This window comes from Salmo trutta, chromosome 7 (genome assembly GCF_901001165.1).
Source record: "Salmo trutta chromosome 7, fSalTru1.1, whole genome shotgun sequence".
NCBI classification, from domain to species: Eukaryota; Metazoa; Chordata; class Actinopteri; order Salmoniformes; family Salmonidae; genus Salmo; species Salmo trutta.
The window spans coordinates 28,556,778-28,570,971 of record NC_042963.1 but is presented as its reverse complement, the minus strand read 5'-3'; the positions used below and the strand labels follow the sequence as shown (position 1 = coordinate 28,570,971).

Here is a 14,194-nt window from a genome sequence, read left to right as displayed (position 1 = left end):
AGTAGATAGCCCGGCATCACAGGGCTAGCTATTTAGACACCCAGCAAGTTTAGCCTTCACCAAACTCCGATTTACTATTAGAAAAGTTTGATTACCTTTGGTATTCTTCGTCAGAATGCACTCCCAGGACTTCTACTTCAATAACAAATGTTGGTTTGGTCCAAAATAATCCATAGTTATGTTCCAACAGCGGCGTTTTGTTCGTGCGTTCAAGACACTATCCGAATGGTAAATAAGGGTCACGCGCATGGCACATTTCGTGACAAAAGATTTCTAAATATTTCATTACCGTACTTCGAAGCATGTCAACCGCTGTTTAAAATAATTTTCTCGTAAAAAAGCGATAATATTCCGACCGGGAGTCGTTGAATCCGTTCAGAGACGATAGAATAAAAACATGGTGTCGTATCGTGCACGAGCATGAGTCCCTTTGTCAGCTCATAGACCACTTAGCAAAAGCGCTCGTGTGTTTCAGCCAGGGCTTGGAATTACGTCAATTACGTTTTTCCCGGGCTCTGAGAGCCCATGGGAGCCGTAGGAAGTGTCACGTAACAGCAGAGATCCTTTTGTAATGGATAAAGATAATCAAGAAGGGCAAGAAATGGTCAGACAGGGTACTTCCTGAACAGAATCTTCTCATGTTTTGGCCTGCCAAATGAGTTCTGTTATACTCAGACACCATTCAAACAGTTTTAGAAACTTTGGAGTGTTTTCTATCCAAAGCTACTAATTATATGCATATTCTAGTTTCTGGGCAGGAGTAATGACCAGATTAAATCGGGTACGTTTTTTTATCCGGCCGTGAAAATACTGACCCCTATCCATAACAAGTTAAGCACCAGCTGTCAGAGCAGCTCACAGATCACTGCACCTGTACATAGCCCATCTATAAATAGCCCAAACAACTACCACCTCCCCTACTGTATTTATTTATTTTGTTCCTTTGCACCCCAGTATTTCTACTTTGCACACTCATCTACTGTCAAATCTACCATTTCAGTTTTAATTGCTATATTGTATTTACTTTGCCACCATGGCCTATTTATTGCCTTTACCTCCCTCATCTCCCCTCATTTGCTCACATTGTATATAGACTTATTTTTCTACTGTATTAGTGACTGTATGTTTGTTTTACTCAATGTTTTACTCTGTTATGTGTCGAACTGCTTTGCTTTATTTTGGCCAGGTCGCAGTTGTAAATGAGAACTTGTTCTCAACTTGCCTACCTGGTTAAAGAAAGGTGAAATAAAAAAATAAAACTTTGACAGAAGCCTAATCCTGGACTAAAAAAGGGATTTCTATGGTTTCCCATTCATAAGGCTTTTTGTCCAGGGCCTGTATTTACAAAACATCTCGGAGTAGGATTGCTGATCTAGGAGCAGGTTCCCCTTTCCATTAATTAATATAAAAGCGGAAATGGATCCTAGATCAGCACTCCTACTATGAGAAGTTTTCTGAATACTGGCCCTGGTCTGGGCTGTATCTGTGTCTAGGAAAGTGGCCTATGATGTCTTTTAAAAAACAACTGTCTCCCCAGGACGAGGACGCCGAGTTCACCTTAGCCACAGACTTTGAGATTGGCCATTTCTTCCGTGAGAGGATAGTCCCCCGAGCTGTGCTCTACTTCACTGGAGAGGCACTGGAGGATGACGAAAGTGTACGTGTCAAACACACTCACACATTTAGGCATACAGCAAATGCATGTTATAACATGAGCGAATCTATTGAGTCTGTCATAAGTTCATTAATCAAGAGTTTTCCATTTCCACAACTTTGTATGTGGTGTGTATTTGCAATTGGGAGCTGTAACAGAATGTGTAACACTGTTGTCCTCTTGTCTGTGCAGTTTGAGGAGGAAGAGCTGGAGGAGGGAGATGAAGAGGTAAGGAGAGGATTGGATATGAATATCTTTATTTGTTAAAAATGTTTGAAATGGAAGATACTATGGATAATTGTCATTATTTACTGTTTCTTGTGATTTAGGAGCAGGATGGTGATGATGATGACGAGGGAGACTTTGACCCTAAGGTCAGTATTTATGCAGTACTGCTAGTGGACATGCTTCTTGAGTGTGTTCCCAACTGATGGTTCTCCTCACCCAGGTACATGTGTGTCAAAGGAAGTAGCCTCCTAGCCCCAACTGATGGTTCTCCTCACCCAGGTACATGTGTGTCAAAGGAAGTAGCCTCCTAGCCCCAACTGATGGTTCTCCTCACCCAGGTACATGTGTGTCAAAGGAAGTAGCCTCCTAGCCCCAACTGATGGTTCTCCTCACCCAGGTACATGTGTGTCAAAGGAAGTAGCCTCCTAGCCCCAACTGATGGTTCTCCTCACCCAGGTACATGTGTGTCAAAGGAAGTAGCCTCCTAGCCCCAACTGCTTATCATATTATTTCCCTTCACAAAACATTGTTATAACGAGGACTGTCAAAATGAACGTGTTAATTACAGGTCACTTACATTTTTATAGCACCATTCATTGTTTTTATTGCATTTAATCATGTCTCAATTAATTTTTTTTATACTTTTTTAAAAATGTTGTTCTCAGGTCAATAGATTTTAAGAAAATTATCCCAATTGTAGTTCATAGGCAGCTTATGAATATTTTGTTGAACATTTACAAGTAGGCTAGATCTAATAACAGTTTGATATTTTACATTTATAATTTTACTATGCTATAATCATAGTATATTATTGTCACATCTATAATATGCATTAGTTGAAGCTCAGTGTTAAATTCAAATCTCCCTACCATCATATGTAAGCCAATATGACACTAATCTCGAATATTCGCTAATCAATTGATTGTAGGTGCACCACACACTCCCCGCCTCTCATCATGAGCTGTCTGTTACCACATATCAGAATAAAAATTAAAAACGGAAAAAATTACCCCCTTTTTTTTTCTCCCCAATTTCGTGGTATCCAATTGTTAGTAGTTAGTCTTGTCTCATCGCTGCAACTCCCGTACAGACTCGGGAGAGGCGAAGGTCGAGAGCCATGCGTCCTCCGAAACACAACCCAAACAAGCTGCACTGCTTCTTGACACAATGCACATCCAACCCGGAAGCCAGCTGCACCAATGTGTCGGAGGAAACACCGTACACCTGGCGACCTGGTGAGCGTGCACTGCGCCCGGCCCGCCACAGGAGTCGCTAGTGCGCGATGAAACAAGGATTTCCCTGCCGGCCTAACCCGGACGACGCTGGGCCAATTGTGCATCGCTCCATGGACCTCCCGGTCGCAGCCGGCTGCGACAGAACATATCAGAATTTTTTTATTAGCAATTAAATTTGGGATCGCTTGTTCAACAACCACACAGCTACTTGTACCATGCTGCCAGTCATAAATGTATGCAAACAAACCTAGCTACTGTATATAGCTAGCTATATGGTGGTATTCAAGCTGAGGTTAATCTATAAATGCAAACATATGTTGATTGGCGATGTAGCAAACTAGCTGATGTTAGCTTGCTTATACAAAATTGCTGGATCGAATCCCCGAACTGACAAGGTAAAAATCTGTCGTTCTGCCCTTGAGCAAGGCAGTTAACACACTGTTCCCCAGGCGCTGAAGACATGGATGTTGATTATGGCAGCCCCCCACACCTCTCTGATTCAGAGGGGTTGGGTTAAATGTTGAAGGCACATTTCAGTTGAAGGCATTCAGTTGTACAACTGTCTAGGTATCCCCCTTGCCCCTTTATTATTTAGTATGTGTAAAGACAAGATTACATCAAGAATAGTGTGATGGGTGACAATATTAACCTATCACTTGTGAATTATATATTATCACTTGTGAATGATGCCCAGCTAAAGAAACAATGCCGAATCATAGCCTCACACCTCATGTACCTAGCCCATAGGCCTATATGTTTCAATAAGGTTTGTATCACAACTAAAGTGGCCAAAGAGCTTATTTAAAATGAAGCACATTAATCTTAACTCCACTCAAGCTGTGCGTGAGTTTCAAGTTTAGGGAAGGTCATTTTCACATTTTATAGTAAAAGCATTACATGCATAATTGGAAATGGACATTAGCGCTTATCCTACTGCCGTGTACGCATTGCTGCGCTTATGTGAAGAAATAGCCTAATAGTTTATCAACATTTTGAGCTAAATGTTCTCATTTGTTGCGTCAGGCTCATTGCTTAAAACAGGTTTTTTTATGCTAGTAGTTGTATTAATTTGGGATCTATCGCATCCCACAACTGTCCCAGACTATGTTTGGAATATTTATTTCTCGCACAGAATAGAGTAGGTTGACCTTTGTACTATGGGGGATAGTAGATTGACATAGTCTAGTGCTTTTGCTGTTCGTTAGGCCTACTCATATTGTTGGCTGACAAAGTAAATGTGGACAGTTCTTCCAATATCTTCAATATGCACCTCGGAATTGGATAAGGACGCGCGCAGTTGTGTCCCTGATGTGTCTGTCTTCATTTGTAGTTCTGTGGGAGAGCCGATCACGTGATTGATCGCGCAGCACTGGAGAAGGGTGCACTGGCCGCAAAATGCATGGATTTTTTTTAGGATGCATTACAGCCACACAGCCACTGTGAAATTCTAGGCATTATTAAGTGCTTGTCAAATTGTTAATGAGTGACAGCCTGCCCAAAAAACAAAGCAGAACTCATACCTTTTCAAGCGACCTTTTTTCAAATCATTAGTCGCATCATACAGCCTTACAATGTATTAAAAATCAAAACATCTAGCCCAATGTTTGTAGACCAACTAAAGTTACGTTAATCACCCTAAGCATATAGGAATACCTTTTTTTTTGTTAACTGTTCAACACAGAATAGCTGCATGTGCACACTCCCTCAAATCGTTTGGTGAAAATATCCTTTCTATTTTATTCAGCTTTGTTCAATTGTATTCTTCATACTATAAAATAATGCCACAGAATTCTACGGAAATCCTGAACTAGTGTAGTCCACAGCCATTTGGCATAGCCAGATCAGGACCTAACATAAGGACAACTCAGAGTATGCTATTCTGTTCTTCTGAAATGTATATTTTCTTCATATGTTTCTTTAGACCTGTCTAAAATACATAATGGATTTAACTTTTCAAAATGTAGATGTTCCAAACGTCAGCATCAGTGGATTGTAGGCTATATGTGGAAGCCAGGAGATGCTAAATGTGTTTGTTAACGATCAATTACCTTGAGACCGACAGTTATTGCTTGACAATCACCAGCTGACACAATTTTGTGACTGTCACGCGCCTGTCACTGAGAAATGCCAACACCAGCTAGTTGACAGGGCCCCGGGCTGTCTTTATGCACTTGTTAATGTCTTCCCACTGGAACATCCAACATTCAGATGACTACCTCCAAATCAGCTCGCGTCTGACTCACGACAACTGTCCCCTTTGTGTCCCCCAAGTAATTTCCACTGAGGCGGATGACTATGATATAGTCACGGTCACGCCTCGTCTTGCCAATTTGCTTTGATCAGTAGGATTATGAGCTGGGATCTTATCAATAAATAAAATCAATAAAACACAACATTGTGAGGGTTCACAAGAAGAGCATGTGTTATGCTGTATAAACTGTTGTTCAAGCTCTGGATGCTGATTGGCTGGATGCCGTGTTATGGGTTTGACAACATTTGACTTTTTACTGTTATAATTACGTTGGTAATCAGTTCATAATAGCAATAAGGCACCTCGGGTTTGTGGTATATGGCCAATATACAACGGCTAAGGGCTGTATCCAGGCACTCTGCATTGCATTGAACAGCCCTTAGCTGTTCAATTGGTCATATACCACACCCACTCGGGCCTTATTGATTTATTATGTTGTTCATCACCTTCCGGTGTAAAAAAACATGGGGATTAAAAACCAAAAACGACGTTTGAAGTGACAGTCTTTGAAGCCGAAAAAAGGAACAACTTTTCCGCCAAGGTTTTCCAGCACACAGCTTTGACCTACTACAGTAGCTATGTTGGTATTCTACTTCAGACTATGTGTAGGCAGGTTGATTAGGATTCAAACCTTCTCAAACAGCTTTATTCATACTCTTAGAAGAGGTGCTTCCACAATAATGTGATTTGTACCACATACAGGGTAAAGTATTGTTTTCTTCACACCACGCGCTACCTTTTCATGTTTTTATTTTTTTATTTAATGAATTGCAAGCTTTGGTTTTATACTTACAAGACCATCAGGCTTGATTGAGCTGTTTTGTCTTGTAGTAATGTGGTGCATGCCTGTATTTACAGTGGGGGGGAAAGTATTTGATCCCCTGCTGATTTTGTATGTTTGCCCACTGACAAAGAAAGGATCAGTCTATAATTTTAATGGTAGGTTTATTTGAACAGTGAGAGACAGAATAACAACAAAAATATCCAGAAAAACGCATGTCAGAAATGTTATAAATTGATTTGCATTTTTCCCCCCACTGTACTTAACCTCTTTTGGCACATGAACCGCTAGCGGGACACCTACGACGACAACCGGTGAAATTGCAGAGCGTGAAATTCAAAATACAAAAATCATAATATTAAACATTCATGAAAATACAAGTGTCTTACCACGTTAAAAGCTTAACTTCTTCTTATGGCTTGAATCCCGTTAGCGGGATCGATATGACAACAGCCAGTGAAAGTGCAGGGTGTCAAATTCAAAACAACAAAAATATCATAATTAAAGTTCCTCAAACATACAAGTATTATACACCATTTTAAAGCTTTACTTGTTAATCCAGCCACCGTGTCTGATTTCAAAAAGGCTTTACGGCGAAAGCAAACCATATGATTATGTTAGGTCAGCGCCTATACACACACAACACAGCCATTTTCCAGCCAAAGAGAGGAGTCACAAAAAGCAGAAATAGAGAGAAAATTAATCACTAACCTTTGATCTTCATCAGATGACACTCATCTGACTACAGGAGCTCTTATTCATCCCCTTATTCATCCCCATCAAACAAGTTTCTAAAGACTGTTGACATCTAGTGGAAGCCTTAGGAAGTGCAAAATGACCCCACAGACACTAGTTTGTATAGGCAATCACTTGAAAAACTACAAACACTTCCTGTTTGGATTTTTTTCTCAGGTTTTTGCCTGCCATATGAGTTCTGTTATACTCACAGACATCATTCGAACCGTTTTAGAAACTTCAGTGTTTTCTATCCAAATCTACTAATAATATGCATATCTTAGTTTCTGAGCGTGAGTAGCAGGCAGTTTACTCTGGGCACATCAGTCATTCAAGCTACTCAATACTGCCACCATCCATAAGAAGTTAATTCAACCGCCTTGTCAGATTTCAAAAGGCTTTACGGCGAAAGCATACCATGCGATTTATCTGAGGACAGCTCCCCACACCAAAATACTTTTTCAACCAGCACATGCGTCACAAAATCACAAATAGCGATTAAATAAATCACTTCTCTTTTGAAGATCTTCCTCTGTTTGCAATCCCAAGGGTCCCAGCTACACAATGAATGGTTGTTTTGTTCGATAAAGTCCTTTATATCCCAAAAATGTCCATTTAGGTGGCACACTTGATTCAGTAATCCACTCGTTCCACATGCATACAAACTAATCCAAAAAGTTACCAGTAAAGTTCATCCAAACAAGTCAAACAATGTTTCTAATTAATCCTCAGGTATTCTAATATCTAAATAAACGATAATATTTAAGACGGAGAATAGTATGTTCAATAGGGAAGATAAATAACGAAGAGCGTGCACCTCATTCACAAGCCAACAAGACTACATTTCTAATGAGATGCACCTTGGGCTGTGGGTGTGCATGGGGTTATAGGGAGCCAGGCCAACCCAATCGGAATTAGTTTTTCCCCACAGAATGGCTTTATTACAGACGTAATGATCATGCTGTTTAATCATTTCTTTATATGCCACACCTGTCAGGTGGATGGATTATCTTGGCAAAGGAGAAAAGCTCACTAATAGGGATGTGTGCATTTCTGTGTTGAGAAATATTCTTCGTGCATATGCAACGTTTCTGGCATTTTATTTCAGCTCATGAAACATGGGATCAACACTTTACATGTTGCGTTTTTGTTCAGTGTGAATTCAGGACGAGTCAGGCAAATGAATAATAGGGTTTCACATTTCGTTCAATTTTGCTGCCAATTTAACCGACCACCATTAATCGGTTAACAAGTTTAAATTCGTTCCAAATTGTAAAATGTCGGACCAACAAAATGCATCTGTAGCCAACAAGGAACGTTTATTTTTCATTAAGCGCTTAATTGAAATAGGCTTGCCATTTTTGCATATCGTCTCACAGTAAAGAGGCTATATATGACTTTTTATTTTGAAACCGTTCTTGTGATGTGCAGTGTTGTGCGTTAAGCCCAGGATGAGTTGCTCCGCTTTCACACTTTTTTTGTTTTTTTTGTAGGGAGTCCTCATATTTGGGGATCCTTGACATGAAAAAGCTTGAACCCCTGGCCTAGGCTATCCATTTGGCAAATTGTCCACATTTAGCTTGTCCAATTATGTTGGCACATAAAATCAAATGTAACAAAAACTAAGCGCTGTCTATTTTCAGAGCGACGACGTTACACATACCTTCGTCTATCTGTCTGATAGTTTACCGTATTGCCTATGCACAAATTCAATTGATTGGACATGATTTGGAAAGGCAAACACCCGTCTATAAAATGTCTCACAGTTGACAGTGCATGTCACAGCAAAAAACGAGCCAGGAGGTCGAAGGAAATGTCTGTAGCGCTCCAAGACAGGTTTGTGTCAAGGCACCGATCTGGGGAAGGGTACCAAAAAATGTCTTCAGCATTGAAAGTCCCCAAGAACAGTGGTCTCCATCATGCTTAAATGGAAGAAGTTTGGAACCACCAAGACTCTTCGTAGAGTTGGCCGCCCAGCCAAACTAAGCAATCGTGGGAGAAGGGCCTTGGTCAGGGAGGTGACCAAGAACATGGTCTCTCAGACAGAGCTCAAGAGTTCCTCTGTGGAAATGGGAGAACCTTCCAGAAGGACAACCATCTTTGCAGCACTCCAACAACCAGGCCTTTATGATAAAGTGGCCTGACATAACCCACTCCTCAGTAAAAGGCAAATGACAGCCCGCTTGGAGTTTGCCAGAAGACACTTAAATGACTCAGACCATGAGAAATAACATAATTGCAAAAGGGTTTTCTAATGATCAATTAGCCTTTTGAAATTATAAACTGGGATTAGCGAACACAACGTGCCATTGGAACACAGGAGTGATGGTTGCTGATAATGGTCCACTGTACACCTATGTAGATATTCCATAAACAATTTGCTGTTTCCAGCTACAATAGTCATTTACAACATGAACAAGTTAACACTGTATTTCTGATCAATTTGATGTGATCTTAATGGACAAATGTGCTTTTCTTTCAAAAACAAGGACATTTCTAAGTGACTCAACTTTTGAACGGTAGTATATATCTATAGAAGTGTTTATTTCAGGCTGACTATTAGCATCTATTGAGTTGCAATGTACAATAAATTGAATGTTTTTAAATCATTCTACAAAATACGTTTTTGCAGCAACACAATCTAAAAGGTTACAGCAAAACAAAATGTTTTACTGTTCATGATTCACAAATGATTTTTTACATTTATTACCATGATTCAATTCACTGCGATTAAACCGAACCCCAACTACTACATTGACGAAGTGAATCATATGATTTGGCTTTTTTTACTTTTATTTTATGTGATGTGGTGTGTCTCTGTTATACAGTAAATTAAACGCGTATGGCCTTACAGAATATAATACAGCATAATGTAGATCCAACATCACTCCCTGTCAGTATATTGCGTTTCTATCTGAATAACCCTATGGTTTTGTTCCTGACCATTGTTATTGTCTCTCCCCTCCCCCTGTTCCTCCCATTACAGGCATAAGCAATCAATCATTCTCACCCCATGCATTTCTAGGTAAGGGAGAAATTAAAATGACACTGCATTCTGTACTTTGTATTTCTGTCTTGGCTCACTTCTCATTCTCTCCAGCCACACCTTTCTCCTTTTCTCTATCCAGACATTTCTTTATCCATCACTCCATCCTTCATTCTGTTGTCAAGTTTAACCCCCTAGAGTCGATGTCCGCTGCCCCATGGAAATTTAATTAGCATAATAAAACAATCCCAATCAAAATCTGTCCTTTTAAGATGGAGATGTTTTTTTGTTTGTTGCATGGGCTGCATCTCAATCCACGTCACCCTTCTGCATGTGTTTGTCAGACCATGAGACATCCCGAAAATCGTTCTTCCCATGAAAACGTCTGTAGCGTCCAAAAGGTTAACTCACAAACTATTATGACCCCTCTATGGAAAGATGGTGAACACGATGGTGTTCTCCGTTTTGCTCTACGATCCCCACAAGCGTTGCGGGTCTTGTGGTACATCCGATCTGCCAACTTCTGTCTGTAGCATCTGAACCGTTTGGGCTACACACTGTGACCCCTCTGCGAAGATGTGAGTCTCTAGGATGCCTAAAGCCTCAAGACAGCCTGGTACCAGTTTAAAAAATGTATGGAAGTATACTGAACAAAAATATAAATGTAAAGTGTTGGTCCCATGTTTCATAAGCTGAAATTAAAGATCCTAGACATTTTCCATATGCACAAAAACGTATTTCTCAAATATTTTGTGCACAAATGTGTTTACATCCCTGTTAGTGAGCATGTCTCCTTTGCCAAGATAATCCATCTACCTGACGTGTGGCATATCAAGAAGCTGATTTAAAACAGCATGATCATTACACTGGTGCACCTTGTGCCTGGGATAGTAACAGGCCACTCTAAAATGTGCAGTTTTGTCACACGACACAATGCCACAGATGTCTCAAGTTGAGGGAGCGTGCAACTGGCATGCTGACTGCAGGAATGTCCACTAGCGCTGTTGCCAGAGAAATAAATGTTCGTTACTCTACCATAAGCCGCTTACAACGTCGTTTTAGAAAATTTGGCAGTACAGCCAACTGGCCTCACAACCGCAGACCACATGTAACCACGCCAGCCCGGGACCTCCACATCTGGCTTCTTCACCTGCGGGATCGTCTGAGACCAGCCACTCAGATAGCTGACGAAACTGAGTTTGTCTGTAATAAATACTTTTTGTGGCGATAAACTCATTCTGATTGGCTGGGCCTGGCTCCCAGTGGGTGGCCCACCCACCCCTACTTACTCCCAGGCCCACCCGTGGCTCCGCCCCTGCCCAGTCATGTGAAATCCATAGATTAGAGCTTCATTTATTTAAATTGCCTGATTTCCTTATATGAACCGTAACTCTGTAAAATTGTTGCATTTATATTTTTGGTGTGTATGTGTGTGTGTAAAATATAGTTTAGTGCCTCAAATAAAGGGGTATACTCTAGAGGGTTAACTCCCGTCTCTTCACAACCCGGTCAGAACCCAGTCTGTTGCTTTCACTCAATCTTTCCAATGTATTTCTTTTTTTTAGTTGTACCGCTCTATCCTTTATTCTCAAGTAGTTCCCGATGTCTCACTAAAGCCTAACTCCCTCTTCTCATTACTTGGTCAAAAACAAACTTATTCCAGCCCAATTGAGATTCTCCCCTTGTCACCCTTTTCACTCGTCTCCAAGCTCTCTTTCGTAACTTTTTCTCCTCTTGGCTTGATCTGTTCTTTTGACACTAGTTCAATTAGCTGACTATCTCTGCCTGTTTCCTTCAACCTCATCCACCCCTCTGTCGTCTTCTTCCCTCAACCCTTCCCCTTAGCTCTCATCTCTCTCTCCTTCCTCCCCTCAGAAAGAAGAGCCCCAGCCTGCCGAGTGCAAACAGCAGTAACCGTGGTGACCAGGGGAACTTGGCCGAGGTCCTGCTGTCCATCAAATCAGTCCTCATCCAATCAGCAGGTCTTCCCGCCCCTGTTGGCTCCGCCCCTTATGAACTCTCATACAAACGCAATAGAACACAACCAAACAGTGTTTTTAATACATGCATGCCCATTTTTCTGCTGTCCTGTCCCCCGCCCTCTTTGTTTTAGCTTCATTCATAACCAATTAAGAAGCGACTTGGACTTTAAACAATTCACCACGGCAACGTAGAGTTAGTCTACTTCGCAAGTAGGTGACTAATGCCGAGAACCTCAGAATATTCAAATAAAAAAAATATTGAATGGATGGATCCCGAACTTTAGTTTTCACAGAAAATCAGTTACTCAGGGTTTTATAAGGCCAATAAGATACGTGTTAATTTACCAGGAAACTGCTGAACAGGTTTGACTTAATACATCACTGGGGTTGCTGACAAGTTTTTTTTTTTCTTTAATTTTTTTCTTTATGGTGTTTTTAATAGACACGGTGTATTACTCTCAATTTGATTTTATTTTCTAATGTTCATGTCCTTGGACTATTTATTCTGGTTTCATGCAGCTGTATGAAGTGGTGCATAATGGGAAAGTATTTTAGGCCCCAACCACAATAGATAAGGCCCATTCTCATTCACCATGCAAATGCCCAACAAACATTTGTCCCTTCTTTCCCAGGCTTTGCAAGACTAACAAAATGTTTATACTGCCAAATTGTATTTTTTAATATGTGAAATGGTTTTAAGCGTTTTGAGAATTTCTTGCCATACTACTGCTTTGACTGTGCCCGGACTCGTAGGGCTTAACTAAATATGGCTACACTTCTCATGGTCAGCCATTCTAATACATTTATAGAAAAACAATGGCATGATCCTAAACCTATTGTTCCTTATTTGTCCCTTTTAGCTGATCTGAAAGGACCTTGTAGGTTTAAGCAATATAACAGATATTATATAGTTGATGTTATAACAATCCGGCCTTTTAGAGGTTTAGGTGGAGTTATTACCATATTGCGGATACGTGTACAGGGTTATTTGGTTTGAAAGTGCGATTTACACAACACACTTAACCAAGAAAAGGGATAGCAGTACAAGATGGTAACATTTAAAGCTTAACATTAGTAGAACATAAAACATACCTATCCAGTCCTCGGATATATGTTAAGGGAAGGAAATAAGGATGTTTGGAATTGGGCCAGAGAAGGTTGAGGTGTTGTGGCAGTTCATGCAGCCATCATAAACGGTGCCCATCGTTACAGAAGGCTACCAATCCAACCCCTCCACCACCAAACATGTTCTGTCCATATTCCTGCTAACATACAATGACATTTAAACATGTATTACTCTCCTAAGAATGCCTATTTGTCTATAGAATGTCTCCCCAAACATGAGACAACCGGTTGCCCATGTACTTGATCCTATCAGCACGTTGATGCTGGTTATGGTGGTCATCGTTACAGTGCTTTACCACACATATCCCCCCTTTTTTAAATAAAGATTGTAGAGCCCTCGTTTTTGAAAGGACCGATCTCTAGAAGCCACGGTGACGTCTTCAACCTCCCCACCTAATTGGACCTTGTGCTAGAAATGGCTTTATCTGGTTCCTCACAATTTGTTACTTGCGCAATATTATTTTCAATTTGTACAGAATTAGTTAATATTCTATTAAAGTTGTGTGACAGACTGTTTCCGGTAATTGTTTTTGTGTGTCTGGCCATGTTTATTGCAGTGGGTGGGTAATATCTGATATTCATTTAAAGTAATTGTACCACTGAATACTGTTACATTAAGCTCTGAGTTACACATGCAGGTGTCCCTTCTGTGATTAATAAAGTAGCGATCTACTAGTAGTACCAGTCTCGAGACCACATGTAAAGTATCTCGGTGTCAGATACATTTGTACTCGGTCTTTCTTCCCGAGACCAGCAGAGTAAAGAAACTCTTATCAGCTTCCATTGTCAGCACATAAAACCGCTCTGCCAGGCTGTGTGTGTATGTATGTATGTGTATGTATATATATATGTGTATATATATGTGTATGTATGTATATATGTGTGTGTGTGTATATATGTGTGTGTATATATGTGTGTGTGTGTGTGTGTGTGTGTGTGTATATATATATATATATATATATATATACTCCTTTCTTTAAACAGATATAAAGGCTGTTAAGATACTATTATAGACCTGCTTATGCAGTGGCAAACCTGTAGGCCTTCAGTGTGTGACAGGTTTGTGACAGCAACCGTAATACCAGTGCACTCGTAGGAGGGTACACTTTTTGTAAAACACAAAGGGCCAGTGGTGTAGTGGATACCCACTTTTTTTTCAGTGGGCATTGCGTATATTCAATCCCTACTGATGCTTACCAAAGTAGTGTGGGTGAGGT

The 14,194-nt window shown here is 40.5% G+C and overlaps 1 protein-coding gene across 8 annotated transcripts in view; it reads left to right on the top strand.

The window, feature by feature from the left end:
- Positions 1 to 13,493, top strand: part of nap1l4a (nucleosome assembly protein 1-like 4a) — a 64,350-nt gene extending 50,857 nt beyond the window's left edge. For 6 of the 8 annotated variants that reach the window (XM_029758505.1, XM_029758500.1, XM_029758499.1 and 3 more), the window contains 4 exons: positions 1,538 to 1,657; positions 1,847 to 1,882; positions 1,984 to 2,028; positions 11,746 to 13,493. In XM_029758505.1, the coding sequence (XP_029614365.1) occupies positions 1,538 to 1,657; positions 1,847 to 1,882; positions 1,984 to 2,028; positions 11,746 to 11,784 (240 nt within the window). In that variant the 3' untranslated portion in view covers positions 11,785 to 13,493. Of the gene's footprint in view, positions 1 to 1,537; positions 1,658 to 1,846; positions 1,883 to 1,983; positions 2,029 to 2,102; positions 2,281 to 9,870; positions 9,910 to 11,745 lie in introns of those variants that run through there. The other 2 variants (XM_029758502.1, XM_029758501.1) reach the window with 2 other exon arrangements.
- Positions 13,494 to 14,194: the final 701 nt, after the last annotated feature.